Source organism: Amphiprion ocellaris, chromosome 16 (assembly GCF_022539595.1).
Source record: "Amphiprion ocellaris isolate individual 3 ecotype Okinawa chromosome 16, ASM2253959v1, whole genome shotgun sequence".
NCBI lineage: Eukaryota > Metazoa > Chordata > Actinopteri > Pomacentridae > Amphiprion > Amphiprion ocellaris.
The window spans coordinates 10040564-10052269 of record NC_072781.1 but is presented as its reverse complement, the minus strand read 5'-3'; the positions used below and the strand labels follow the sequence as shown (position 1 = coordinate 10052269).

General features: G+C 39.6%; 2 protein-coding genes across 4 annotated transcripts; both read right to left on the bottom strand.

Moving 5' to 3' along the window:
* Positions 1–140: 140 nt before the first annotated feature.
* On the bottom strand, positions 141–3590 carry LOC118469867 (free fatty acid receptor 4-like). The gene is made up of 3 exons (XM_035945293.2): positions 2970–3590; positions 2756–2887; positions 141–1745 (listed from the first exon to the last, which is right to left on the bottom strand). The coding sequence occupies exons 1-3, from the start codon at positions 3507–3509 to the stop codon at positions 1398–1400; spliced, it is 1020 nt and encodes a 339-aa protein (XP_035801186.1). The 5' UTR covers positions 3510–3590; the 3' UTR covers positions 141–1397.
* A 1587-nt stretch (positions 3591–5177) lies between these two features.
* LOC118469866 (centrosomal protein of 55 kDa-like) lies at positions 5178–11684 on the bottom strand. 3 transcript variants are annotated; one of them, XM_035945287.2, is made up of 10 exons: positions 11531–11684; positions 10291–10452; positions 9252–9368; positions 7551–7622; positions 7144–7294; positions 6753–6888; positions 6472–6661; positions 6271–6345; positions 5891–6010; positions 5178–5481 (listed from the first exon to the last, which is right to left on the bottom strand). In XM_035945287.2, the coding sequence occupies exons 2-10, from the start codon at positions 10441–10443 to the stop codon at positions 5290–5292; spliced, it is 1206 nt and encodes a 401-aa protein (XP_035801180.2). In that variant the 5' UTR covers positions 10444–10452; positions 11531–11684; the 3' UTR covers positions 5178–5289. The 3 variants fall into 3 exon arrangements, with proteins under 3 accessions (XP_035801180.2, XP_035801184.2, XP_035801185.2); XM_035945291.2 differs by lacking the exon at positions 5891–6010; XM_035945292.2 differs by lacking the exons at positions 5891–6010; positions 6271–6345.
* Between the last annotated feature and the right edge of the window lie 22 nt (positions 11685–11706).

Sequence of the window (11706 nt, the reverse complement as noted above, 5' to 3'; positions counted from 1 at the left end):
GTGAGTAGCTTACTGGGTAAGGGGATCCCAGGGGGATCTAATGACTGTGACGCAAGAGTCATAAAGCCCCTGAGCTTTCTTAACTTGCAAATCCATCTACTTGTCATTTCAGTGAAGCAAATCCAATCGGAGGTAAAGATGGCTGAGTTATGGCACCTAGTGTGACCTGCACTGGAAGAGCATAGGGATCACCAAGTTAAGATTATAATAATTCCTGGGTTTCCATGAATCTGTTTGATGATGTGTGATCAGAATCTCATCTATTATGGAAATGCACAGCAGAAATCACAATAGTGTTGGCTTATTTTGAAGGTTAGTGCACATCATGAAAAATTATGCTGTATGATTTCAGGAGGGGAAGGATAATAGCATAACAATAACTCCAGCCAAAGGTCAGAGGAGTCATTGCTCGCTGCGTTTAAGTGTCTTAAGTTGTCTGAGAAGCTCTGTATGAGAGCGAGTGATTTGAGGAAAGAATCCACAATCAATTTACAGCCTACAGCACAATGGAGCGCTTGAGGAAAGTCATCTTTGGCATTAGTTATGTTTCTGTCGCACATGTTGCCACAACGTGAAAACTAGCAAGCAGTCACAGAATAATATAGTGATACAGAAACAGCTGGCACAGTGAAATAACTACAAACCAGCTGCTACAGCAAGTAATGACAGCCAGCAGTACTGTGGTCTAATTTCCAAATTCATCCACAGATGCTCCTCCAGAAAGATACAGGTGTGTTTATTCCATGAGTCTAACTCTCCCGGTCCGTTGTGGACTTCTGTTGTATGGCAGCTACATCTAACCACTAACAGGATTAAGTGGGATTGTTTACTACTGCTTGGAGTTTGATTACTGTTGTTGGCAGTCAAACATGTTCTGCCAGAATGATCTGGCGACGAGATACAAAATCCTGCAAAGTCTTTCTTCTCCCTGATGACTTGAAAATGACATGCCTAAAAAATTCAGTTTTAAATATGGGACTCCAATGTTTTCCACAACCATACTTAACTTTTCTGTCAGTTTCTTGACACATGTTTATTGCACTTTTTATAGAACATATTATAAGTAAGTAAACAAGAATTCAGTTAATACACTGCATGTATTTGACTTTTCAAAGTAAGACAGATTTTTGTAGACTGAAAACTAATGATAGAAAATAAAAACAAGCTATTTTTTAAATGAAATTGACAGTATTCTATGTTACAATCTTAAAATTATCACTCAAAAATATCCAGAAATGCTGGTTTTGACAGAAACACACCAAGCAATTAGTGCAGCAATTATGTAAATATTTTTTCCTCACATAAGAAGTATACTGTATGGTGTCTATTAGATGTAACAAAGAGGTATGAACAAGGTGTTGTATGCTTTTTGTGAGTATAAAGCTTCAATTTTATGGTCATTTTCTCAGTGGTGCTACCATAGAGCTGCAGCAGAACTTACGCCAGCTGCTCTTGAACTGGCACACCGAGTAGAGGATGGGGTTGAGGGCTGAATTGGCCAGTGTGAATGTTACCACCCAGAAGAACATGGTGGACGAGACATGTATTTGACCCAGGTAGTTTCTGGCTAGTATGAGGAAGGTGATAATGAAAATAGGGCTCCACATGATTAAGAAAGAGAGCACCAGGACCAGCATAGTACGGAAGAGCTTCATATCCTGGCGGGAGATGCGGTAGTCGGGAACATCTCCAACTGTTGGCTGACTGTCTTTGGGTCGAAACCTTTCCCGACAACTTTTAGCAATCTGGAGGAAAAATAAAACATGATTACATAATGTCCCATTGTGACATTATATAATGTGCAGCTGAGAGGTATGATGAAACCACCTACCTAACCTGATTGATTTACATGTGAGTCATGATATCCATTATCTTTGTGCATATTGTGTTTTAAACACTCTTGCGGTGCTCTTAAAACCAATTTGTGGCCTTTCAGGATCATTTTCTATTGTCTGTATCACATTTATGTATGAACTGGTTGCGCAATGTAATGTTGACAACAGATAGTGGACAGTTCTGAATCAACACACGAACACACAGGAGACATTTTCAGCTGAGTAATTTGTAAAACACACATATCTCTGTTTCTACAGTGACAGACGAATGGCTAATATTCACACAAAGAATAATGTCAATATTTCAGTAAGTGAAAAGACATAAGCAGGCATACATTTCTGACTGAACAATGTGAGCAGGTTTCTTTTTATAATTTTCAATTCAAGGCAATTATTGGAATGATAGTAGGGAAAAATAATGAATTGTGCACAAAATCAGAGTGGCAAGAATGTTTGGGAAACCAGTATCTCAGTCATCAGTTTATGTCTGATGGTGATAATGTATATTCTTCTAATTGTCAGCAGATCTGGCAATAGACTTATTGAATACAAATTAATCGAAACTAGAGCACCAAAGGTGTTTTAATCTGATCTGCAGCTGTTTGAGCAACAGTCTGTAAAGCTACAAAACCATGATATTTTAGGAAATTATTTTTTAAATGCTATTTTGATTTGAAAAATAGAATGTAATTACGCCTCATTTTAATGTCTTAAATAAGAACTAATCAACCGGGATGAGACACTAAAGTACTGACAACAGGACTTATGCTTTGTTGGTTCTGAACTTTTTATTGATTATGTAATAGTAAGAAAAATGCAGAAGACACACGCTTTGTTCTTGGAATTCCCTGATCTGTAATGGTGGTTGAAGCAGTGCATCTCTTCATTTTTTGCCATCTTTATCAGTCAAATAAACCCACCTGCAGTATTTTTCTGTAACTGACCCCAATTATGAGCCCTGGGAGAAGGAAGCAAAGGGCAGTGAAGGACACATCCCACACAATCTCTCCAGTTTCATCAGGCCACTTGAGAGTACAGATGTGTCCACGTTTCTGTGGAGAAATCACAAAAATACACAGAAAGACATGCATTGACAGCTGAGAAGTTTCCTTTTATCTGTCATTTCATCCATACCAGATTGGGGAAATCCACTTCCATCACTTTGAAGAACACGCTGAGGGGTACAGAGTTGAGTGCAGAAAAGGCCCAGATGAAGATGAGAGTGGCAGTCACCATCCTGGGGTTGAGAGTGGGAATGGTCTGCAGGCAAAGAATAGCCTGGACCCTCTCCACGCTGATGGAGGCCAGTGTAGTGACGGTGGCACAGCCGCCCATACAGATGACATACAGCACTGTCTTACATGCTCTGTCGCCCAGCGTCCACGACACAGTCCAACGCACCGACACAATCAGTGGGATCATGCTGACAAACAACAGATCAGCCACGAACAAGTTCAGGGTCAGGATGGTCTTGTTAGCCAGTGGTCTGCGCTCACACATTACCAGGACAGCAGCTCCTGCATTCGCTACCACTGACACCAGGAAGACAGTGGTGACAGCCAAAGTCTCAATAACAGTCCTGGCAACATGATCTGAGTTTTCCAGCTCAGAGAAGAAAGAAAAATAAGTGAAATTTCTTAAGTGAAGAGAGTGAGCATGAGGGTCAGTATCCATATACGGCTGCTAACTTCATCCAGTCCTGCAGACTGCTGGATAAATGAATGGGGAACTGATGGTGATAAGACATGAAGTGATACAAGAGCAAAGGAGGAGGAGAGCTAGAGGGTGGTTACCAGCCTGTTTGATGCTGTTTGCTCTGTGTGATACCGGAACCAAAGTCAAACATTAGAGGATGTTTGTGTGCTTGTGTCTTCGCTGTATGGTGAGACATAATTTTATTGTCAGTCTCTACTGCTGTGTTGAGTTTCTCCAGCAAATCTATTTTCAAAGCCCATTTTTGCATATCCCCAACAATGAAACACAGCTAGACACTACCTTTATTTACTCTGTGAATAAGATTACCAGGTAGCCTATGCTTTCTGACTTAACTGTGTAGGTTTGTGCACACATTGCAGAGACAGCTTTCACGTGTTTTATTGAAGGAAAGATTTAATTTGAAACATTAAAAACAGCTTTCTCTCACACTAGGCTTTATCATATCAGGTGTCATCAATCAATCAGTCTACAGGAAATAAACCCTCTTTGCACTTTGTAGTCTGCTTCTCCGATAGGCTAAGCTCATATATGAACTTTTAAAGAAGAAATATCTGCATCAAAGGTTCCTGGAAGGTACAGCAAGTTAAGCATTGTCTAAACCATATTAGCATCTTTTTCTAAGCCCAGGTAAACCCTCGATGTCACGTTCCTGTCAAAGTCAACAGCCGGGACACAAACCTCTGAGTTGCCATATTGCGACCTAACAATACTAATCCATGCCTTTAAATAGCAAAGGAAAGGGATTATCTTACAGAAGCAGTTTTGAGCTATTTACTTCATTTGAGCAATGTAAGGGTTTGATGTGAGCAAGGGCCTATAGATTGAGTTGGCTATCACAAAAATGTTTTTATTTCTTTAAAAAAAAAAAAAAAAAAAAAATACTTTAGTCTAAACCCGGTGCACGGTACTTAGACACAGCAGCTAAATGCTAACATCAGTATCACAGTAACAGTGCAAACATGCTGATGTTCAGTTCGTTAGTTTTCCTAATATTTGCAAATTAATTCTAAAAGTTTCAAAAGTATACAGCAGATAGCAAATTTGACGAGCAATTTCTAATATCTGTGGCAAAATTCAAACATTTCATCCAACAATGTTTTTTAAAATTAAAAACAAAAGAATCATTGCTTCATTTTTGCTGTTGAGTAATGCTTTAGAAATTGTCCACAGATCACAAAAACCAGAGGGATTAATGCTGAGAAACATCAATGTCTGAACCAGATTACAGTGCAACCCATGCTGTAGTTGTTGAGATGTTTCACTCTGCACCAAAAACCATGTGGTGACATTCCTTCTCACCCATAACAGATGGTGCACTAGTCCTATCCAATACAATATACTGTTAGTTTAGGGAAACACTCTGCAAATGCTACAGAACAGAGAGATATGACCTTTTACACAGTGCATTTATTGCTCATTACTTCTTTCAAAAGGGCGAGCTGCAACAAGATACAGCCACCGGCTGTGAGCACAGCTGCAGCTGCTCTGCCTGACTGTGCCAGCTGCAGCTGTGGATATGATCACTGTTCCAGCTCCAGCTCCATTTGTGGTTGAATCTATGGTGTACGGATGTGTTTAACCAAAGCTTTGTAGAGGCGTTTAAAAGACAAGCAAAAGGGGCACAACTTAACTCAACACTGTAGTTTATTTAGATAACTTGCACCTGTAGTTACATATAATTGGTAAAGAAACAATTCAAATTATAGGAGGTACAGAACTAAAGAGATTTTCCGTTGACTCAGTCTAGACAGATTTCTAGATGGTTTATCAGTTCTCGGTAGTGACTGGCTGGATACTCGGCATGGCAGCTGGGACACTCCAGGAAGCTTTCATTCAGCGAGCTGCTGAGTGGAGAGGATGCCAGGAAGTCTCTGGAGAGCTGGGAGGGGGGCTGCATCACTTCGCATGAGTTGTGATCCTGCTGGTCTCTCTAATATAAACAGCATCAGTTACAGTTATTAAGTCTCTGCACTTATTAATAATCTTTTTAGAAGCAGTGCAGATGTAATGTTAAAGGGCTTGCTCATAGTGACAAAATCACAATTAGAATTAGCATGTGACGGTTCCCTTTAAATATAACAGGTCCATTTTGGATCAGTATTGTTTCCAGCAGGGAGCAGTTCTGACTGGAGAAAACTCAGCAAACAGACAAAGTTAACAAATACCTGATGCACAGAGGTAAGCAAACAGCGGAGTACAAAATACTCATTGAAGTGACTTGAAACACGACTCTAAATGAATTGTATCGTTGTTCCATGTGGGCTGAATATGTCTCTCTTTATGCAGCTTTAAGTTTCATTACAAATGCCATCTACTAATCTTGCTCTATTCATGCCAACCTGTGACTGTTTTTTCACATGGCCTTTTTTCTGCAGCGTCTTCAGAAGTCTGATCATTTGCTTCTTTAAATATGAACAATCCTGCTTCACATCCTCAAGGTCTTGTGAAGAAATCTTGATCTAAAATTAAAAAAGTTACCATTGCAATGAAACCTAAAATACTGTTATAGGTATGGGCGGCATATTTTACTAGGAAGGCACAGAGGTAAGTGATTGCAGCATGCCTGCTCGAACAGATGAGTCAGGTTTAGAATCTCATAGAGCTGTTGATGCTCCGTACAGTGCAATTAATCTGGGCTATCATTATTAGTGGATTGATCAGCAACATTGCTAAATTTCTAGTTAATACTAAAGATTTATTGAGAGTGTGCCTGCCATACCTGTCGCTGCAGCTCTGCAGTGTTTTCCTGGTCTGCATGGTGACGATTTAACATAAACCTCTGAAACAGATTTGCCTGAGAAGAAAGTTTTTTAGTCCTTTTTATCTCCCTTTTCTTCTTTCCTCATACAATAATCCTAAGATTTATATTTTTCTTACTTACTGAGTAAAACTAGTATAAAAAGGTTGAATAGTAATGTACCTGTAGCACCAAGTTAGCCGACCTTCGCCTTTCCTCATTCAGCTTGCTCTGGAAATCCTTGGTCTTGTCCTTCAGCTGTTGCTCTTCATCCTTAGAGCAATGGTCACCTTCCTGCGCACTTTCTCTGCTCATTCTTTCGGTTTGCAGCTGTTGCTTGAGGACCTCCAACTCCTTCTCCCTTTCCTCGCACCTACACATCAATTTGCCTGTCATGTAGCTGAACAGCGTCTAAACTTCTCCAACTTTAAATATGACCATACTATCTATAGCTGAAGACAGACCAGTTTTGGGCGATTATCAGATTGTTGTTGGCCATGTCAAGCTGTTCCCTGAGCGCCTCCTGCTCGTTTTTGGCTTTCTGCAAGAGTTTTTCATAGTGCTCCTGCATCTGGTTTACTCTCTCTTTCTCTGTAATGACTGAAGTTCATCAAAAGTCAAAGAAAATTTGGACACGACGAGGACATAACTTCATACACGTAAAGATGTTAAACACAGTGTGCTTCCCTCAGCCGTAAAGCATATGATTTTGAGAACGCAGCACATGGCCATATACTCTGTCATAGTGGGCTACTATGGGACAATCTTGATATCTTAGAAACTTTGTTGTGACAGTCTTGTGCCCCTTGTTGCCCCAGTAGTGAGCGTCTGCTGCCCACTATCCCCGTGGCTCACCATCTGAATGCTCCTCATTGTGCTGCTGTGAGAGGGCCTGATTGGCTTCGCTCAGTTGCTTCTCCAGCCATAACGCTCTGGCCAGAATCGCCCTCATACAGGCCTCTCTCTGCTGGTCATATTCCAGCCACTGCTTGTTCTTTTCCAAGGCCTCGGGGGATTGAATAAAAGAATGAGAAGCACATAACAGAAAGAGAGAGAGAGAGAGAGTTGTGCCAGGAAGATGGCTGCAACTCGCAAACACTCAACCTGACATGTATACTGTACACAAGCACACATACACTTCATGTAGAAATTAATATATACATACAAAAGAAAAGCTGACAAAAAAAACAGAAAGGGGGATTAGGCATTAATGGAAAAACAGATGAGGTCTTTTCCAGCTGTGTGAACAACAAAATACTTACATCTCTGAGTTCATTGTGGAGTTCTGTCACAGTTCGAGTGCTGGCTAAAGTCTGTTCATTTCGTGTGGAGGCCTATTAGGAAACACAAAAAAACAGCACAGAATTTTACATGTGAAAATGAACCGTCAACTGCTAAGACAAAAATAGACAGTTGGGGGCAGGATAATCTGTAAAAGATCCATAATTTTACAAGTTTCCTCTTCTCAGTGGCATCCTGTTAGTTTATGTAGCTGCAGGAGAAATCTGTGATTCAAAAAGTTCTGCTGCCATCTAGTGGTCTAAGATGGTTATGACTTGAGAGGGGCTGGATAAATCTAACTACCAGCAACACAACAATCCTTTTCACAGAAGACATTTTGACATGTCACAGTAATGACAGCATGACTGTACATAACAAAACAGTGATGGCTAGATGCTTTACTATAGTGTATTGTGACACTTTCTGTTTTAAGTCAAACTGCGTGCTGTAAAATGCCCTAATGTACAGAATGCTGTCATTTTACACATTAGGATGAGCAAAACATTAACATTTATTGTTTAGCAGATATCACTGTAATAATATCAGTGTAAAGGACAACCTTTTCAGAAATAAGTATCATTCAATACGATTTCTAAAACTGCTAATAAAGACATACACAATCATTTGTTGAAATCACCAATATTAAAATCATGCTCTGCTACACCTGTTTCTCTGTAACTTTGTTCTCAAATACTGACACCTAGCTGATGTGCTCACAAGCTTGTTCTTAATATCTGTAGTCTCTCTGGGGTAGCTGGACATGTTTCTCTTTGTCTTCTTTTTTGTTTGATTGGTCATGCACAGTGTTTCACTTCCTTTAAAGTTATAATTTTCTTTGGCAACCTTTGGTTTTAATCACATTCACAGTAATATCTTGTTGCAGTTTATTCATCTGTTACCAGAAGCATAAATGTAATATTTTGACATTAAGGATGTTTCTTGTGGCTTATCTTCTGGTCATTGTAGTCTAAAAATAAGTTAAAACTGTTAAAAGAAACTAATAAAATATTTTAAAATTGCAGAATTTAAAAATAAGCATAAACATTGCTAGAAAAGTACTATATAAAGACAATCACATTATTCAATAACCAAATCATATATTATATGCTGCTATAATGTGTGACATTGGTGCACTGTGCATATCAACTTGCACATTATCCTGTAACACATGCCAGCAACTCAGTTAAAAAAGTTAATAAATAGTCTAAAATATCAGCTGTGGTTTTGCACAGGGAGGCTGGTTGTGAACCAGTTTATTCTAATGCAGCCTACAAACCTTCTTACACTTTGGTTTACTAGAGGAGGCCATTAGGGCACTAAGTGGGGCTGCACAGGCATGTGGCAGGTGTTGTGGCAACAGTTAACCAGCGTTTTACATTAAATAAAATATTATTAATTAGTACAACCTACCATTTTTTGGTGCGAGCAAGTGAGGGTAGCAACAGTTAATTTTTTAGTTGACTAACTGAGGCCAGTATTAACATAAACAACAAGAATGCATCCTTATAAGTTCAATCACACAATGTCTCTACACATCAGCAAATTACTGCCTCAAGGTTTGGTCATTATTTCATTTACTATTATTATCATTACTATTATTGCAAAATTTCTTTGGTGTAAGTAAGTTTTGCTTTGCAACGATGGTAAAATTACTGATGCAGTAATTTTGTCCTCATACTCACTCCATCTATCAGATTCCATTCTGTCTGACATGGCTGCTCTGATGGCAAAGCAGCTTTCTTCTCATTAGCTACCGGGTGACAACTTTCGTGCCTTTCGATTTGAAGAATGCGGAATCTCTGTAAGTAGACAGTAGAAAAAAGTATTTCAAATGATAGTCAGCTACTGTAAAATACAACCCTGTGCTAAACAAGCCTTGTTCACTTCTCTTTCTGTTATGATTCTGCTCCTGCCCCTGTTCCTTCTCCCTCTTTCTTTCTTCCTCCTTGTTTTTCTGCATCTATTTTGACCTGTCCCTTTGGCTCCCTCTGTCTGTCATCTCTTTCCCTCTTGTCTCTCTCGTCCCTGTGTCTTGCTCTCCCTGCTCACCTGTCTACACTCAGCTGATTACTACAGGTGACTCACATTGCAGTAATCAGCTCACCTGCCCACAATATCACCTGTTCACTATTTAAACCCTGCTCATTCTCTCAGTCCCAGTTGGATCATAGATACTGTTCCCCACCAAGCCTGCCACTTCTGGACTGCTTCAGCCCCATGGACTCTGCTGCTTTTCCCCTCCTGGATTTCTCCCCTCCTGGATTTCTCCCCTCTTGGACTCTGTTGTGTTTCTGTTTGTCTGTTCACGGATTTTCCCCAGCCTGTTTTCCCCTAGGCTGTCAGTTTCCCCATATTGTGAGTACCCCTCTTTAGCTTAGTTTTGATAATTCAGTTCAGTTTTGTTGACTTCTGTTTTTGTATTCATAGTTGCTTGTAGAGTTCAGTAGTTTTGGTTTTGTTCTTTCCCCCCAGTTCAGTTCTGTATTTATGTATTGGTTTAGTTATATGGTTAAATAAATCTCTTTCAGTTATTCATTTGTCTGCCAGTTTCTGTGAGTCTGCGCTTAGGTTCTCCGGCTTCCCTCGTAACACTTTCACGCAACATCTCTGAGCTAGTGGAATTTAAAATACAGTGTGACTAACTCTGGCTAACTGACTTGTTACATGTTACATCAATAACAAAATCATAGGGCAGCGTGTCATTGTGGATGACTACAGTACCTCCAGTAGCTTATTCTGTTGTGAATGTTGTTGTGACAGCTCAGCCAGGGTCTTCTTCAGACAGGCATCCTGCTTCTTTAGACTGCTGACAACCATAACAAGCTCTGAGTTGAGCTTTTTCTGAAGGGAGCATTTATATTTAGAGGCAGCCATCTCTGTCACCTGTTCATGAATATTACAAGAGACTGTCAGAAAAATGGCTTCTTAAAGATATGTCAGAATATACAATGTTAAACATAAACATGCTGAATAAACTACTGACATTTGCAAACACAGCAGCAAGAAAACTTTACTGGACAAAACACTGCAAAATCCAAATTGAACATTTGGCTATACAATATAATGCAGCTTGGTTCAATAAGTGTAAATGAATACCATCTTTGCTGTGTTTAGTTGCTGTTGAGCTCATGACAGAGGTGTTGATTCACAACTCAGTAAATACAGTTTTTGAGGTCATGCGTTGGTGGTTGTACTTGACTGCACTGCACTGAAAGTTAGCCCAAACATTACTAACACCATGACACCTTCATCATGTAACTATGACTGTAGCAAGCCAAAATATACCCCTTGCCCAGACTATACCTTTGGGTAAAGTGGGTTAGCCTGTTCTATACTCCAGATATATTCTAGCCTAGCCCCATTTATACCCCAGGATATTATTCAGGATAGACAATTTAATGCATGTTGAGGCCAGATAATACCTGCCACACTTCATATACGCTGATGAAACAACCTTTGCCACAATACACTATTTTAATCACTTAAATGCCCTTGCAAACTAATCAAAAGCATCAAAAACTCCTGAACAGACCTAGAAGAGACACTGGCTTAGCAAATTACGGGTACTCCACCCTTTACAAGAAATATTTTTACACTTTTTTTGGTATATCGTTAACTTTAGCAAACTAACGTTAACTAATGTAGCCTCACTTTTAAAATGAGGATTTGAACTGGACATTGGACAATTAATATTCTAAACCAATTATTAACACAGTTTTCTCCAAAAACAACCTTTACTTGTCATTTTCGGGATTTTTTTGTTTGCCAATCACAAGGCTAATTACCTAACCAATGTTAGCTTAAATAAAACGTAGCTAGCATTAGCTACCGCAAAGCTAGTCCTAACGCACCTGACGTAGCTACGACCGTTTAACCGAAAACCGTAAAACAAACTCTTATTTTTTTGACGAAGTCTTTGTTGTACGAGATTAACTGAACTACGTGAGTCATACTTTGTTACCTCAGGAGGATGGTAGCTGCCAAATGATAACGTTAGCTCACGGTGCTGCCTTCATGCAACTATCCACTAGCTTAAAATATAAAATACATGAAACATGGCCGGCGGTGGAGTTCAGCGCGAAGACGTTAGTTTGTGAATAATAACAGTATGGTCCCTTGGGAAACGTCTTGGTTATC

Bases quoted from the DNA above. Each gene is read 5' to 3' on its own strand.
- LOC118469867 (XM_035945293.2), bottom strand. From the start codon at position 3,509: ATGGATACTGACCCTCATGCTCACTCTCTTCACTTAAGAAATTTCACT. The intron at 2,888-2,969 runs GTATGGATGAAA...ATTTCTCCACAG, and splicing joins AAGTGGATTTCCCCAATCTG to AAACGTGGACACATCTGTAC. The intron at 1,746-2,755 runs GTGGGTTTATTT...TTTTTCCTCCAG, and splicing joins GTTACAGAAAAATACTGCAG to ATTGCTAAAAGTTGTCGGGA.
- LOC118469866 (XM_035945287.2), bottom strand. From the start codon at position 10,443: ATGGCTGCCTCTAAATATAAATGCTCCCTTCAGAAAAAGCTCAACTCA. The intron at 6,889-7,143 runs GTGAGCCACGGG...GATGAACTTCAG, and splicing joins CAATGAGGAGCATTCAGATG to TCATTACAGAGAAAGAGAGA. The intron at 6,346-6,471 runs GTACATTACTAT...CTTTCTTCTCAG, and splicing joins CGGCTAACTTGGTGCTACAG to GCAAATCTGTTTCAGAGGTT.